Source organism: Bubalus bubalis, chromosome 1 (assembly GCF_019923935.1).
Source record: "Bubalus bubalis isolate 160015118507 breed Murrah chromosome 1, NDDB_SH_1, whole genome shotgun sequence".
In the NCBI taxonomy this organism is placed as follows: Eukaryota; Metazoa; Chordata; class Mammalia; order Artiodactyla; family Bovidae; genus Bubalus; species Bubalus bubalis.
In genome coordinates this window covers 48,759,213-48,776,394 of record NC_059157.1, presented here as the reverse complement: position 1 = coordinate 48,776,394, position 17,182 = coordinate 48,759,213, and the positions used below count along the sequence as shown (strand labels likewise).

The following is a 17,182-nucleotide window of genomic DNA, read 5'->3' as shown; positions in this document are numbered from 1 at the left end:
GAAGAACTGACTCATTGGAAAAGACCCTGATGTGGGAAAGATTGAAGGCAGGAGGAGAAGATGACAAGAGGTTGATGACAAGATGACAAGAAGAGACAAGAAGATGACACAGAGGACAAGATGGTTGGATGGCAACACTGACTTGATGGACATGAGTTTGGGTAGGCTCCAGGAGTTGGTGATGGACAGGGAGGCCCGGCGTGCTGCAGTCTATGGGGACACAAAGAGTCGGACACAACTGAGTGACTGAACAATGACAACAGCAGAGATGTCTCAGAAACATCATTAACTGAAGAGTCTCCTGGTTTCAACTCATTATGCTCACAGTCTTTTTTTCTTTGACCAATAGATGCCCTGATTATGCATCCAAATGACCTTACAATATAGGGAAGTGGAGAGAAGGGAGGTGGAGGTTCCAACAAGAGAGAGCCCTCTTTTAGAGCCCCATTTGCTCTTCAGAGCACTGAAGAACATTGTAGAAAAGTTGTATTTGGAGACCCAGCTATAAAACTTAGAATATTAAATACCTCTCATGTCTGCTTTGTCATCTACACATATATTTTTACTGCATTCTCAAAAGGAAATGGCCTTCCAGTGGCCTCATCCACTGCTTGGAAACCTATGTGGAGGGGTTACCTGGTGGCCTGACCTAGCAAAAGTTTTTCCTTTGGGGTTGGTTCTGGCATCAGAGTTAGCCCCTCTTGACAGCTTCATTTTTACCCTGCAAAGACGGTTGACCATAATACCCATCATTCTTCAAAGGACAGTTTTAAAAATGACAACTGAAGCCTGTGAGAAAGTGACAATTTATATGACTTTTCATTGAAAGGTTAGATTATCTTGTTGCTATTGTCTAGTTGCCAAGTCATGTCCAACTTTGTTGCAACCCCTTGGACTGCAGCATGCCAGGCTCCTCTGTCCTTGACTATCTCTCGGAGCTAGCTCAAATTCATGTTCATTGAATCAGTGATGCCATCCAATCATCTCATCCTCCATCACACCCTTCTTCTGCCCTCAATCTTTGCCAGCATCAGGGTCTTTTTCAATGAGTTGGCTCTTCGCATCAGGTGGCCTAAGTATTGGAGCTTCAGCTTCAGCATCGGTCCTTCCAATGAGTATTCAGGGTTGATTTCCTGTAAGATTGATTGGTTTGATCTCCTTGCTTTGCAAGGAACTCTCAAGAGTCTTCTCCAACACCACAGTTTGAAAACATCAATTCTTTGGCGTCCTGCATTCTTTATGGTCCATCTTTCATATTTGTACATGACTACTGGAAAGACAACAGCCTTAACTATATGGATTATCTTAGGAAACTAAAAAATAGCTTTAGGGGAAAAGACTTTAAAAGTTTGGTGACCAAGCAAATTAAGATTAGTTTCCTCAAAGTTTTATTTGGTATATTGGAAATGGGATATCATGTACAAAGTTACATAAAAGAATATTTTTTCTATTGCAAGGATACTATCACAGTGCTTTATAAAATGAGTATAAATAAGAAAACATCCTGGTCCCCAAACTCAAGCAAGACAGAGCATCTTCATTTTCAGGGAATCCCTGGCAGCCTTTGTCCATATGAGGATCTGCATATTCTCATGCTCAACAGTTTTGGAGCCTGTGACCTTTATGTGCATTATAAACATTTTCTTTAGTGTTGTATTTTTGTCTGCATTGTTATAATCTTAAAGGATGCACGTATAGCACAGGGAACTCTCCTCAGTATTTTACAGTCATCTATAAGGGAAATGAATCTGAAAAAGAATCTGAGTCTTGGTTGTGGCATGCGTGATCTTTTAGTTGTGGCATGTAGGATCTAGTTCCCTGACGTGGGATCTAGTTCCCTTGCAAGGGATCGAACCCAGGCCCTCTGCATTGGGAGCACAGAGTCTTAGTTGCTGGACTGCCAGGGAATTCCATATATATACAAATATATATATATATATATATATATATATATATATATAGTGGTTTAGACGCTAAGTCATGTCCAACTCTTTGTGACCCCATGGAGTATAACCCACTGGGCTCCTTGGTCCATGGGATTCTCCAGGCAGGAGTACTGGAATGGGTTGCCATGCCCTCCTCCAGGGGATCTTCCCAACCCAGGGATCGAACCTGCATCTCTCACATCTCCTGCATTGGCAGGTGGGTTCTTTACCACTAGTGCCACCTGAAAGGCCTATGTATAAATTCCTTAAAACCTACCTTGAGATCCAGCATTGTCTTTTTACATTTGTCCATTCCTCTTTGGCTCACCTTTAGTGGTGAACCACAAGAGAAACCACAAGGGGTTTGGGGAAGTATGGTATGTGGGGAGACCCACACCAGTTCCTGCTTTACCATGTTCCAGATACCTCCTTGGACAGATATCTTATACTCTGGATGGGTGGCCCCCCAGGATCCAGAAAATAGATGAGCAGTGGCCCGGGAGGTGTGGTGGGTCACCTACCTTGGTCTGCCTTCAGCCTGTAACAGATGTGACGTTTGCCCAATGTCTTCACAGGAGCCGTGAACTTCCTGCGTTCTCTCCTGGAACCAGATCCTGTGAAGAGGCCCAACATTCAGCAGGCGCTGGCGAATCGCTGGCTGAATGAGAATTACGTGGGCAAAGTGCCGTGTAACATCACCTATCCCAACAGGTACTCAGTGCATGCAGAGGGACCCTCCTCAGGCGAGATGGGGCCTGTCTTACAAGCCGTGAATAGTTGTGGACAGGATGCTCTATGTGACTCAAGGGAAGGCCACATCTTCTCTTGGCTGCCCTGCCCCTCTCTGCACCCACAGGTCCGCACGTGGGGTTCCCCTCTGTGCACCAGGGGAAGTGTAGGCGGGGCCATCCCACGTGGTTGTGCAGAGTGCACCCTTCAGGGGGCACCTGCCAAAGGGTACATGGGGGCTGAAGTCCAGGCTACTCTCCCCTCCTCAAACCTGCTGCTGAAGGCCTCTGTCTCTCTTGAGCGGCACCTCTTTCTAATTCACACAGAGGGACTGTTTAGACAAGCTAAGGCCTGAATGAGCAAGTGAGTGTGTGTGTGTGTCTGAGTAAGCCTGTGTGTGTGAGTGTATGTGTTTCAGTATGTGAATCTGTGTTGAGTGTGTGAGGGTATGTGAGTGTGTATGTGTGTCTGTTGGAGTGTCTGTTTGTGTGTCTGTTTGAGTGTGTGTGTGTCTGAGTATGCCTGGTTGTGGGTTGTGGATGTCTGTGTCTGTATATGTTTCAGTGTGTGAATCTGTGTTGAGTGTGTGAGGGTATGGGAGTGTGTATGTGTGTCTGCTGGAGTGTCTGTGAGTGTATCTGAGTGTGTGTATGAGTGTGTGTGTGTGTGTTCCACTCAAGAGCTGTCCTGCCAGCATTTGTTGGAATCCAGGGGAATTGCCCCCGTCCCTTCAAAATGACCCACAGGCTCCTCTTTTGCCTCCTCTTTGCTCTGATGTTTGTTTCAGCCCCGAGTCCCTGCTCTGAAATGTTGGGGGCAGGAAGAAAGGCGGGAAAGGCTTCAGCCCATGTTTCCCTGTGCCGTTTGCTCGAGAAGGAGTCCATGAGGAAGCTTCCAGGCAGGAGCCCACAGTATGGAAACACGGAGGGACACCTTGTGATGGCCCACGTGTCCCCGAGTGGGGGTATCGGCTACAGACTTGTAAACAAGCACAGGAAAATCCTGGGCTTCCCTGGTGGCTCAGTCAGTCAAGAATCCGTCTGCAAGGCCAGAGACCCGGATTTGATCCCTGGGTCGGGAAGATCCCTTGGAGAAGGGAATGGCTACGCACTCTAGAATTCTTTCCTGGAGAACCCCATGGACAGAGGAGCCTGGAGGGCGACATGGGGTGGCAAAGAGTCACACAGGAAAATACTTCCTTGACCTTTTCCCCTACTCGTTTGACATACTGCTCACTAGTCTGAGTTAGGGGGATAAGGACCCTCCCCTTGGTGACTTTATTTTGTAAAAAAAATTTTTTAATTTTTTTTTTTTTTAATGTGGACCATTATTTTTTAAAGTCTTCAATGAATTTGCTACAATACTGCTTCTGTGCTGTGTTTTGGGGGTTTTTTTTTGGCTGAGGCATGTGGGATCCCAGCTCCTTGACCAGGGACAGAACCTGCATCCCCTGCCTTGGAAGGCGTAGCCCCAACCACTGGACCACCAGGGAAGCCCCCCACCCTTTGGTGACTTTAGAGCAAATGTGAAGACCCCAGGGGCCAAATACCTTCCAGGACTGAGACTCACCTAGAGTCCTTCTTCCTTCAGACCTAGAGGGGCCTGCACATTCTAGATCTGAAGCCCAGGTGACAATGCGGGAGCCACTGAAGAAGGGGGACGCGTAGAGCAGTGACAGGGCAGGGAAGGGGGTGACATCCACCCAGGACAGTCTGGAAACAGGCCCTGAGCCCTATGAAAGCTGCAGCAGCAGCTTCTCCAAACAAGAGGGGCAGGCAGAGCTCCATCCTGGGGAGGAGGCTCTGAGGGGCTTCCGAGGGCGTGCGTGGACATTGCTGGGACCTGCAACCTGGCTCCTGGGCCCCACTGACACTTGCCTTGGCCAGAGAGAGCTGCCATCTAGAATTCTAGCCTTTGACTCATGAGAGGTAATTTAAACAAAGTCTAGGGGACTTGGGTTACCAAGGGAACCTGGAAACAGACTGCTGGTTTCCAGTGCTGGCTCGATGTGGGCTAGTACCTGAAATAGACACCAGAAATATTAGCCGAACGTGAGATGGAAAGCGAAGCCAAGGGGCCGAGCCTCATTACCAGGCTCACGCTGCCTAGCAGTACACAGCTCTGCTCTCTATAAGGGAGTAGGCACCGGTGGCGGCCAAATGAGTCATTAACCTAATGTAATCACCATCTAAATGAGCAGACTCAACCCCCTCAGTGCAGCAGGTGTTGAAGGGCGTGAAGCAGCTATTAGAGATACAGCCCTCCCTCCTTGCTGGTTGCATCTTCATTCAGAGATTCATGCCCTGCTCATTTTGTCGCTTCTCCACGGGTTATAAACAGCCTTTTGTAGATTAAATCGTAAATTCTAGGTACCTGTACTAGCTCTGCCAGTTTGGTCCTTTTTGCATTTGGACTTGGTCAGAGGCATAAAGGCTGTTTAAGATCTAGTTGGGTAGATTGTAAAAATGATTGAGAACTTGCATTTGAAGGAAAGCGGCAGCTCAATGCCTTCTCTTTAGGTAAGGCTCATTACTCATTTAATGAGGCAAATCAATGTCCAATTTTTCGAGGCAAACCAATGTCCAATTTTTAAAGTAATGAAACCAGAAATCTAAACTGTTAGAAAAGACACGTCTTCCTTAGTCTTTATTTTGAAAAAGATAGAATGCAAAAAAAAAAAAAAAAAAGTGCCCTTGATAATTATTTTTCTGATTTTACCAGGACACAGATAAACAAAATAAGAACACGCAACCGGAGAAAGGAATATTTTCTCTTTGAAGTCTATTTTATAGCTTCTCAACATATGTAGCCCCAGATTTAATTATTTTAGATGTTGTCAGTGTTTTACTGTTGGGAAAGAGAGAAAATAAAGGTCTCATGTTTTCTATCACTGTTCTGTAAAGCCTTCTGTTAATTCCTTCAAGCCTCTGAGTTGACCTGCAAGAGGCAAGAAGAAAATATCTTTAAAGGGAAACTTTTTATAATAAGTTCACGCCAGTCAGTTACAGATGTCTGCTGTATACCAGGCTCTCCTCTCTGTTCGGGCAGCAGACATTTTTTTCTAGAGCAGACCTTGGCTGCCTCCTCCATCACCCTGCCTGGGACTGTCTCTCCACCTGGAGATGGGTGGGAGGGAAAGCAGGTCATTGGTAACAAAGGACAGAATTAGACCACACTGGAATGAAATTGACTTTAATACATATTGACTCAAAATTGTACCTCGTATTCTAGAACACTTTTTAAATATTGTTTATATCATTGAAACTTGGAGAGGTACTACAAATTCAACAACTGATACAAGTATGGTTGGTGGTGGTTTAGTTGTTAAGTCGTGTCCGACTGTTTGCAACCCTATGGACTATATAGCCTGCCAGGCTCCTCTGTCCATGGGATTCTTCAGGCACTCAATATATACATTGCATATTGAAAACGTTCAAAATATTGCTATTAGTCAAGAGCCAGTCTACGTTTGGCAGAGCTCACCTGTTTTTGAAGACAGTGGGTAGGAAGGGCAGAGACTGCTCACTTTTCTCCTCTCACCTCTGCCTCCAGCCCCACCCTGGTGGCATCTCACACCCAGAGCACACTCCCTTCCAGGACCTGCTCCAGGTAGAGCGTGGAGCTATCCAAACGGCAGCCATGGATGATTGGCTGGGGTGGAGTCACAAAAATCATGATCTGATTGGCTGAAGGAGTGGCCATGAGGCTGTGGTCTGATTGGCCAACATAAAAGGGCAGTGATCTCATTGGCCAGGAGTGGGGTCAAGTAGGCGTGGTTTCACTGATTAAGAGCACGGCCAGGGGCACATGGATGTTACCAGGTGGTTTCAAACAGTTGTGTTCTGTATGTTAAGTGCTTTGGCAACCTTCAAGTAATCGTATCCTTTTAAAACAGATGTTATTATTTTTAACCATTAATCATAGCAAGCCTACTCCAAACTGTTTCTAGAATTTGCGATTTTTGTAGCCAACAGGAGTGAGGAAGGCAGATTTTGTAGTTTATCGGGAACCTTTTCTTTGGGTGGCACTTAGCCAGACCTACGAGAGGGAGAGCTGACCTAGTTACAATAGCCAACAGACCCAGGTCTGCCCTTGCTGTCCTTGTGAGCTTGGCAAGTTGGTCTCTTCTTCTGCACCACTATGGGGTTGTACCCTGTGGTTTTTCCTAGTGTTATGGTTCTGCTGCTGCTAAGTTGCTTCAGTCGTGTCCAACTCTGTGCGACCCCAAAGACGGCAGCCCACTAGGCTCCCCCATCCCTGGGATTCTCCAGGCAAGAACACTGGAGTGGGTTGCCATTTCCTTCTCCAATGCATGAAAGTGAAAAGTGAAAGTGAAGTCACTCAGTCGTGTCCGACTCTTCGCGACCCCATGGACTGCAGCCTACCAGGCTCCTCCGTCCATGGGATTTTCCAGGCAAGAGTACTGGAGCGGGGTGCCATTGCCTTCTCCAGTTATGGTTCTGAGGTCCCACCAAAAATGTCTCCAGACTCTTTGGTGGGGCTACAGAGCTTTCTAGCCAGATGCGCTTGCTTTCTGCTCACAGAGTATTGTCCTTGCCTCTCTCTTCTGGAATGTAGAACGTTGTATCTGTGACACACCTCCACTACCAACACATGTATTCCCTATGCCCTTCTCCTGCTTTCATGTTCTACATGGCTGCTACTTCTTGCCAGTGTGTGCCTGGACAAGTTACTTTCCTGCTGTGGGCCTCGGTTTCTTCATCTGTTAAATGGGGATAATAATGGTTTGTTGTTGTTTAGTTGCTAAGTCATGACCAACTCTTTTGTGACCCCATGGACTGTAGCCCGCCAGGCTCCTCTGTCCATGGGATTTTCCAGGCAAGGATACTGGAGTGGGTTGTCATTTCCTTCTCCAGGAGATCTCCCCAACCCAAGGACTGAACCCATGTCTCCTGCATTGGCAGGTAGTTTCTTTACCACTGAGCCACCAGGGAAGCTCTGGTGCCCTTCGTAAGACTGTTGTGAAGAATAAATGGATTTATTTTCTCTCTTCCCCATTGCCATGTAAACTCCATGAAGCAGGGACTTGAATGAGCAAATAAGTAGATATATACACACCTGGCATTCATTTTGGGGCATTTTATCACAAGGGAGTTTATCTTCATATCACTCCTGTGTAGAAGCTTTAACCTGTCCTCTGAGAGCATCCAACTTCACAGCTGAATCCCAAATCCCCTCTTTGTGAACTCACATTGTTCACAATGAGAGCTCACATTGTTCCTTTAAACATGGTCTGGGCTGGCTCCTGAATACCCTTCTTTCCCAACCCAACATCCACCCAAACTACGTGGGCTCTACCCAGTTCAATAAATACATTTTAAGGGAAAAAAAAAGTCAGATTGTAAAGAAATTTGGGATGAATAGGGAAATTGGAATATAGTCTAGATATCAGAGAATATTAAGAGATTTCTAAAATTTTGGGGATGTTTTGAAGGTATTATGATCCTGCAGGAGATGTCATTGGTTTTTAAAGATGCATCCTGAGGTGTTTAGGAAAAAAAAGTTTGTGATTTGAAATACTTTAGTAAAGGAAGAAAGAGGGAAGTGAAGGGAAGAAGGAAGGACAGGAGAAAGAAAAGGAAAAAAGAAAGGGAGAAAGAAAGAAAGAAAGAAAGAAAGGCAAAGTGCTAACAGTTAGTTCAACCAGGTACTCAGTTCAATTCAGTTCAGTCGCTCAGTCATGTCCGACTCTTTGCAACCCCACGAACCGCAGCATGCCAGGCCTCCCTGTCCATCACCAACTCCCAGAGGTCACCCACACCCATGTCCATTGAGTTGGTGATGCCATCCAACCATCTCATCCTCTGTTGTCCCCTTCTCCTCCTGCCCTCAGTCTTTCTCAGCATCAGGGTCTTTTCCAATGAGTCAATTCTTCGCATCAGGTAGCCAAAGTATTGGAGTTTCAGCTTCCACGCCACTCCTTCCAATGAACACCCAGGACTGATCTCCTTTAGGATGGACTGGTTGGATCTCTTTGCAATCCAAGGGACTTTTAAGAGCCTTCTCCAACACCACAGTTCAAAAGCATCAATTCTTCTGCACTCAGCTTTCTTTATAGTCCAACTCTCACATCTATACATCACTACTGGAAAAACCATAGCCTTGACTAGATGGACCTTTGTTGACAAAGTAATGTCTTATTGGCTGCACACATAGGGTGATACCCAGATGGCACTAATGGTAAAGAACCGCCTGGCAATGCAGGAGACGCAAGAGACACAGGTTCAATTCCTGGGTCGGGAAGATCCCCTGGAGGAGGGCATGGCACCCCACTCTGGTATTCTTTCCTTGGAGAATCCCATGGACAGAGGAGCCTGGCAGGCTACAGTCCGTAGGCTCACACAGTCAGCCACGACTGAAGTGACTTAGCATGCATATATAGGGTAATTAGACTATTCCCTTTCTTTTGTTGTGTATGTTAATGGTTCATAATAAGAAGTCAAGTGAATGAATGAGTGGACTAACTGTCCACGAGGGAGCCCTTGAGTGTTTGAGGGTGGGAGGGGGTTTCTGTGCTGCCATGCTTGTGAGCATCATTAAGGGGACCCCAGAGCCTCGCAGTGACTGGTTCTCTGTGCCTCTGTCGAGCAGGATTTCCCTGGAAGACCTGAGCCCCAGCGTGGTGCTGCACATGACCGAGAAGCTGGGCTACAAGAACAGTGATGTGATCAACACCGTGCTCTCCAACCGCGCCTGCCACATCCTCGCCATCTACTTCCTCCTAAACAAGAAGCTCGAGCGCTACTTGTCAGGGGTGAGTGGGGCCCTGTGTTGGTTCTCTCTGCTCTCTATGAACAAAAAAAAACCAGAGAGCTCTGACACCCGAAGTGTTTCCCAGTGGCCGACACTTGATCTGAGCTGTTAATTGAAACTCATGTGAGGTTGAGTTTCCTGAATGTGGCAGAAAAGAGGAGCAAAACCTGCTTCTCGGGGAGTGCTTTTTATCTGAGGTGTTTTTAAAATATTCTCCCACAGAGCTAAGTTCTGGGCCAACTCGCAAGAGACTCAAGCTTTTTTTCCCTTCAGCTTCTTGTTGCCTTTTTTGTTCCTGTTTCTCTTGGCTCCTTGGGGTCCCCACTTAGGGGTACTGGGGCTTGTGTGGTCATAAAAACTGGGGAGCAGAGCCGCTCAAACATTCACCTCTAAAGCAGGGTAGATGAAAAAGCCACTCTTCACATTGACTTCTCTAGAAAACAAGAGTGAAATTGACCACGGCTTCTTCAGTTAGTCTGGGCACCAGGCGTCCCGTGTCACAGGTGAGGGAGGTGCAGCTGGGGGTCTGTGCTGGACCGTGGTACCCTCATGCTTTGGTCACATGTATCCTTCTGCACATGCAGTTTATAAGTGCCTGGGTGAGGGAGTTTACATGCTTCCATATCTGTGTGTGTGTGTGCTTAGTTGCTCAGTCGTGCCCGACTCTTGCGACCCCATAGACTGTAGCCCACCAGGCTCTCTCTGTCCACGGGATTCTCCGGTCAAGGATACTGGAGTGGGTTGCCATTTCCTGCTCCAGAGGATCTTCCCGACCCAGGAATCAAACCCGTCTCCTGCATTGCAGGCAGACTCTTTATGGACTGAGCTACAAGGGTTTTGACTAAATCGTGCTGTGCGTGCTAAGTTGCTTCAGTCGTGACAGGTTCTTTGCGACCCCATGGACTGTATAGCCTGCCAGGTTCCTCCGTCCATGGAGTTTTCCAGGCAAGAATGCTGGAGTGGATTGCCGTTTCCTACTCGAGGAAATCTTCCCAACTCAGGGATCAAACCCAAGTCTCTTAGGTCTCCTGCATTGGTAGGCGGCTTCTTTACCACTAGCACCAAGTGGGAAGCCCTTCATAAATCAACTCTTTCCAAATGAACAATGGCTGAAAAAGAAATCTGCAAAGAAAGCTAGATCAGAGGCAGTGGGGATTCTGCATATCTTTCCTGCTGTTTCTCCTACTCAGAATGGTGAGGGCTGACCAGATCTAACAAGAAGTCATGCAGAGAAATGTGCAGTTGTTGGGAAGCCCATCTGAAGTGTGATTGCACACCCACTGTCTTGAAGCATGGTCTTCATCCTGTGTGTGTGTGCCTTGAGATCTGTGTGAGGTCATCACTGTTAGGAAGACATTCAGAATCCAAAACATGAAGATGAACTTCTGGAATTTTGCAGTGCTACTTAAAGTCGTGTGATATGGGAGATTGGGATTGACATATATTCACTATTTTCCCTGGTGGCTCAGATGGTAAAGAATCTGCCTTCAGTGCAGGAGACCTGGGTTTGATCCCTGTGTCAGGAAGATCCCCTGGAAGAAGGAAAGTGCAACCCACTCCAGTATTCTTATCTGGAGAATCCCATGGACAGAGGAGCCTGGAGGGCTGCCGTGCACGGGGTCGCAGAGTCAGACACGACTGAGTGACTGAGCACACATACTGCGTATAAAATAGATGACTAATGGGATATAGCACAGGGAACTCTACTCAGTGCCCTGTGGTGACCTGAATGGGATGGAAATCCAAAAACAGAGGGGATATGTGTATACACATGGCTGAGTCACTTTGCTACATAGCAGAAACTAACAACATTGAAAAGTAACTGTATTCCAATAAAAAATTTAAAAAATACATAAAGTTATGTGATAGCCCAATTAGAGCTAAAGATGAAAATTCACTGACAGTTGGGGAAATGGTATTCTCCTGGTGAGGTAGAAATGACCAAAATGATGCCCAGAAGACAAGATGGTTAGACTGTGTCTCTTGTTAGCAAATAGATTTGGAAGACGTCTAGAAAACATTGCTGAATAGATCAAGAAACTTGATGGGAGGTTTGTTAAACAATGCAATGGAAGGATAGATGTTTCTAAGCTGATTCAGCTTAGGGTATTTCCTAGATTTGGCTTCGATGTGAAATTATCCACAGAAGAACTTTTTATTTTGTGTGAGCCACCAAAGGAAAGATATAGGACTTCCGTGGTGGCTTAGATGTAAAGAACCCGCCTGCAGTGCAGGACACCCAGGTTTGATCCCTGGGTTGGGAAGGTCCCCTGGAGAAGGGAGTGGCTACCCACTCCAGTGTTCTTACTTAGAGAATTCCATGGACAAAGGAACTTGGAGGGCTACAGTCCATGGGGTTGCAAAGAATCAGACACGACTGAGTGACTAACACTTTCACTTTCAAAGGAAAGAGGTACTTTCCTTTGATGAGAAGAAACATTATAGTAAATGGCTGTTAAAAATGAAAGCAGTGTTTTATGAGGGAGAAAAAAAAAAAAAACATGCTCTAGAAGCAGGGATGGAATGAAACTTTGGAAGGGAGCAGAAATACAGCTGGATTTCAGAAACAATACCATGGTCACAGGAAAGCCGCCACAGGAGAGAAGTGGAGGTCAAAAAGACTGGACCCCTGACCCATAATGTTTTATTTATATCATTTTACTATGTGATAGGAGGGATTAAGAAATTCTCTTACCCCAGAGAACAGAGGTCCTCTGTTCACCTATGGTGATGGACTCCAAAGACATGTTAGACTTGAAGCCATTTCTCATTTCTCTTTTATTTCTTTAAACGAAGTTGTTATTTGTTCATTTTTGGCTGCTCTGAGTCTGCGTTGCTGTGCACGGGCTGCTTTCTAGTTTCGACGCCTGGTCTTCTCCTTGCGGCGGCTTCTCTTCTTGTGGAGCTCGGGCTCTAGGCGCACAGGCTTCGGGAGCCGCAGCGCGTGGGCTGGGTACTTGTGGTACATGGACTTAGTTGCCCTGTGGTGTGTGGGATCCTCCCGGACCAGGATTGAACCTGTGTTTCCGTGTTGCAAAGGGGATTCTTAACCACTGGACCACCACGGAAGCCCTAGTGGTTTTGTAAAAAAACCACATGTCCCATATATTCCTTATCCTTTTTAAATCCCCATTTTATTGCATATTTTATAATGTACATTATTTTATAATGTATATTTTATAATGATATATTAGTACAGTACATGCTTATAATTTATAAAATAAATATGCACATATTGTCGATACAACTTTTTCACTCATATGGGCTCCAGGTCACACCATTTAGAGACCACCATGCTAGAGACAAGCAGTTCTCAAGTAAAAGGGACAGAGGAGGGTCACACACTGATTTTCTTTTTGAAATAATGAATGCCACTCAAATATGAGTTTTAAAAAGTGTTTGCAGGAAACTGCCTATAACGTTCATGATTCCACATGTTTAAAGGGTGACACTGTACTTTCCTAAGCATATTCCTTCTCTCAGCAGAATCAGTGCTCCGAATACTGATCGGTAAGATAGAGGGGCTTTTGTGTTAAAAAATAGTTTCTTGCATCTACCTCTGTAGAGACCCAGTTACTCACACTCTTAAACAATCACGGGGCTCATCCCAAGTAAGAGACATTTGTGTGAAGCTCTTGGGCTGTGTCCTGCCTTCTCCAGGTGTCTTGCCATCTTCTGTGATCACTCAGCATCAGAGCTGCAAATGTTGCAGGGTGGCAAAGCTTTGTGGTTTTGTCTACTGAGAAGCTGGAGTAGGAAATGGCAACCCACTGCGGTATTCTTGCTTGGGAAATCCCATGGACAGAGGAGCCTGGAGGGCTACAGTCTATTGAGGCGCAAAGAGTGGACATGACTAAGCGACTGAGCACGTGCGTGCACACACACACACACCCCCACACACACTGCTGAGAAGTTCCTGGTAGAAGCTAACATAGTTCTAACAGGGGACGGTTCTTATTTTATTGTCTGTTTCACACTTAACCCTTAAATCACAGGACATAGATGGTCTGAGAACCAGTGTCTAGGTGGTTGACTGCTTTTAAGAGTGAATTATTCCCCACAATGGTCCCATCACTTCATGGGAAATCGATGGGGAAACAGTGGAAACAGTGTCAGACTTTATTTTTTGGGGCTCCAAAATCACTGCAGATGGTGATTGCAGCCATGAAATTAAAAGACGCTTACTCCTTGGAAGGAAAGTTATGACCAACCTAGATAGCATATTGAAAAGCAGAGACATTACTTTGCCAACAAAGGTCCGTCTAGTCAAGGCTATGGTTTTTCCAGTAGTCATGTATGGATGTGAGAGTTGGACTGTGAAGAAAGCTGAGTGCCGAAGAATTGATGCTTTTGACCTGTGGTGTTGGAGAAGACTCTTGAGAGTCCCTTGGACTGCAAGGAGATCCAACCAGTCCATTCTAAAGGAGATCAGCCCTGGGATTTCTTTGGAAGGAATGATGCTGAAGCTGAAACTCCAGTACTTTGGCCACCTCATGCGAAGAGTTGACTCATTGGAAAAGACTTTGATGCTGGGAGGGATTGGGGGCAGGAGGAGAAGGGGACGACAGAAGATGAGATGGCTAGATGGCATCACCGACTCGATGGATGTGAATCTGAGTGAACTCCGGGAGTTGGTGATGGACAGGGAGGCCTGGCGTGCTGTGATTCATGGTGTCGCAAAGAGTCAGACACGACTGAGCAACTGAACTGAACTGAACTGATTGCCCACAAATAACTATAGCTAGTCCACTCAGTAATTTCCATGCAAGGCTAATTTAATTGTACCCAAGGCACTGTCCCAGTTATTAATATCATTAACCAATTACTAACAACCATATATAATTTTGAAAGGGCAACCAGTGAACTAAAAAGTAAAATATTATACTTTAATTGCCATTTCTCCCTTCTCCCTTGATTCTTGCTTCCTCTTTCTAAAACCTAGATGCATAGATTTTAATTTGGAGAGCCTGTAAAGGCCTTCTGGGAATATTTGTTGACTGATTCATTAATCAGTCATTTAATTTCAGCTGTCGCCAGAGAGGACTGCACCTAAATTGTACCCCTAGGCCATCTTAGGTGTGGTTATATATCTTCTTCTTTAAGCTATATTATGAATTGCTGTGATTTTTATTGGGGTGGGGAGCAGGAACTAAGGCTGTTTTTTTATACTTGAAGTCCGGTTGATAGAGTGTTGTGTTAGTTTCATGTCCACAGCAAAGTGATCCAGTTATACCTATATATATATATATTCTTTTTCAGATTATTTTCCATTGTAAGTTTTTATAAGACATCAAATATAGTTAGTTCCCTGTGCTATATAGTAGGTCCTTGTTATTTATCCATTTTAGACCTGTTTTTATTTTTTAGGTTAATTAATTTATTTTTGGTTGCACTGGGTCCGTGTCGCTTCACGTAAGCTTTTCTCTACCTGCGGTACACGGGCTTCTCATTGTGGTGCTTCTCTTGTTGCAGAGGATGGGCTCTAGAGCACAGCTTTAGTAGTTGTGGTTGCAAGGGTTTAGTTGCCCCATAGCTTGTGGGATCTTCCTGGACCAGGGATTGAACCCATGTCCCCTGTATTGGCGGGTGGATTCTTATCCACTGCGCCACTAGGGAAGTTCTTAGGCCTGTTTTTATATAAGCAAGACCTGCATCCCGTTCAGTAGTTCCATAAAGTGAGCTGTCCTCCCCAGCTCACATACTCAGTCTCTGAGCTCACATCTTAGCGTGGCCTTCGTCGCACAGATGAAAGAGCAGAGGTGCGGCAGGGGCAGTGGCGTGCCCAGGGCCACCAAGCCCTTTTCTGGCAGAGCCAGGAAGCTGGGTCCTGCCTCTCCCCACGCTCCTGCGGGCTGTCCTCGGAGGAGTCTCTGCACTGCTCTTCAGTGCCCTGCCAACCGCATTCTGTTGTTTCTCAGCCAAGCCCTGGCTTAAAAATTAATGATTGCTTGATAGACATTCCTATTTTCCAAGAGTTAAGCCAGGCTTTTTTTCTTTTCTTCTCCGGTAGAAATCTGACTTCCAGGACAGCATCTGCTACAAGACCCAGCTCTACCAGATAGACAGGTGCAGGCCCACCAAGGAGCCCTATGAGGTGAGTGGCTCCCCAGAGCAAAACCCGGGACCTCTTAGGAAGAGTGGATTTCCCTTATGGGAAGAGGACTGGAAAGGAAGCCAGTTGTTGTGGGACATGGAAGTAGCCAGAGACAAATACTTACTCGCTTTCCTGAGCCCTTAAGAAATGGCTTACCTTGATGGCTCAGATGGTAAAGAATCTGCCTGCAATGCTGGAAACCTGGGTTCAGTCCCTGGATGGGGAAGATCCCCCGGAGAAGGGAATGGCTACCCACTCCAGTATTCATGCCTAGAGAATACCACGGACAGGGGAGCCTGGCAGGCTACAGTCCCTAGGGTTGAAAAGAGATGGACACAACTGAAGCGACTCACACTTTCACTTTGTAAGAAACGGCTTACAGCGGGGCCGCTGTTGTTCAGTCTCCAGACTGTGGTTCTCAGCTGTGGTCATATGGTAGGATCCCCAGGGGGCATTTCAACTTGTGAATGCCTGGGCCACACCTCAGACCCATTCCATTGGAACTCAGGGGGCAGGAGTGGGGCGGGGGTCGATGTTTTCTGTTTTTTTTGTTTTTTGTTTTTTGCTGCACCATGTAGCATGTGAGGGATCTTAGTTCCCCGACCAAGAATTGAACCCATGCTTCTTGCAGTGGAAACACGGAGTCCTAACCACTGGACTGCCAGGGAAGTCCCAAATCCGGGGACCAGTATTTTTTAAAGCTCACTGGAGGATTCCCAATGGAGTCACAGTTGGAATCTACTGTCAGATCGCCAAAAGATAAAAATGAGATGCTGAAAGACATGTGTATGTAACACTTGGCATCAGGAGAAGAAAGTAAGGAAGGTGAGGATCGGGAAAAAGGATCAGGAGTGAACCTTTCCGGTCTGCTGTCCCTGGCGACCTGATGCTACCTAGGACGTACCTGAGGGAAAATACCAAGATTCTTTGGTTTCAGAGTAAAGACTAGTATCGTATTATCCCAAATTCGGACCCCAAATCCGTGTTTGTTAAGAGATCATGCTAGCATCTCCAGATCCAGGGCCTGGAGCACAGGGTGAGGGTCCCCCACCCCAGGACCCCTCATTCACTGTTCTGTCCAGTGGGGGCTCCCTTGCCTGCTCAGGGATTTCCCATAGAATGTGGAGCCCGCTGGGCTGTGCTTCATCGTGGCAGGAGAAAGCAAGTGGGACGTGGCCCAGACCATGCAGTGATACAGGTGACAGGGTTGCTGAGCTGCCGTGTGTGAATGAAGCCGCCCTGAGCATCAAGGCGGGGCTGGTGTAGGCAGCTGGGTTGGGAAGGGAAGGCTGATCACTCTAGACAGAGCCTGGGGGATGGCATGATTCAAGCAGGCAGAGAAGAGGAGATGCTGATGACAGGAACGAGTGAAGGTCCTCGGGCAGCCGGAGACCCAGAAGGGAAGGATGTTGGGGAGGACATGGGAAAGGTCAAGTATAAAATGGCCCGTGGTGACAGCTGAGCAGCTGCTTGTCGTGGAGGAAGTGGAAGGGCAGAGAAGAGATTGCCTGGATTTTGGGGGAGTGAAGACGGTAAGCATAGATCTCTCTCTGGATGATGCTGGTGATGAATGGCGAGGGGGGGACATGACCACCTCTGCTTGAAGGATGCACGGGGTTGGGAAGGAGTCAGGGTCGGGGGCAGAGGAAGGAAGCACAGT

At 46.6% G+C, this 17,182-nt stretch overlaps 1 protein-coding gene across 6 annotated transcripts in view; it reads left to right on the top strand.

The window, feature by feature from the left end:
* HUNK (hormonally up-regulated Neu-associated kinase) overlaps positions 1-17,182 on the top strand; it is a 128,694-nt gene that overhangs the window by 91,973 nt on the left and 19,539 nt on the right. For 5 of the 6 annotated variants that reach the window (XM_006074586.4, XR_003108226.3, XR_006549692.2 and 2 more), the window contains exons 6-8: positions 2,501-2,636; positions 9,267-9,429; positions 15,439-15,522. In XM_006074586.4, the coding sequence (XP_006074648.3) occupies positions 2,501-2,636; positions 9,267-9,429; positions 15,439-15,522 (383 nt within the window). The remainder of the gene's footprint in view (positions 1-2,500; positions 2,637-9,266; positions 9,430-15,438; positions 15,523-17,182) is intronic. The other variant, XM_025281744.3, reaches the window with a different exon arrangement.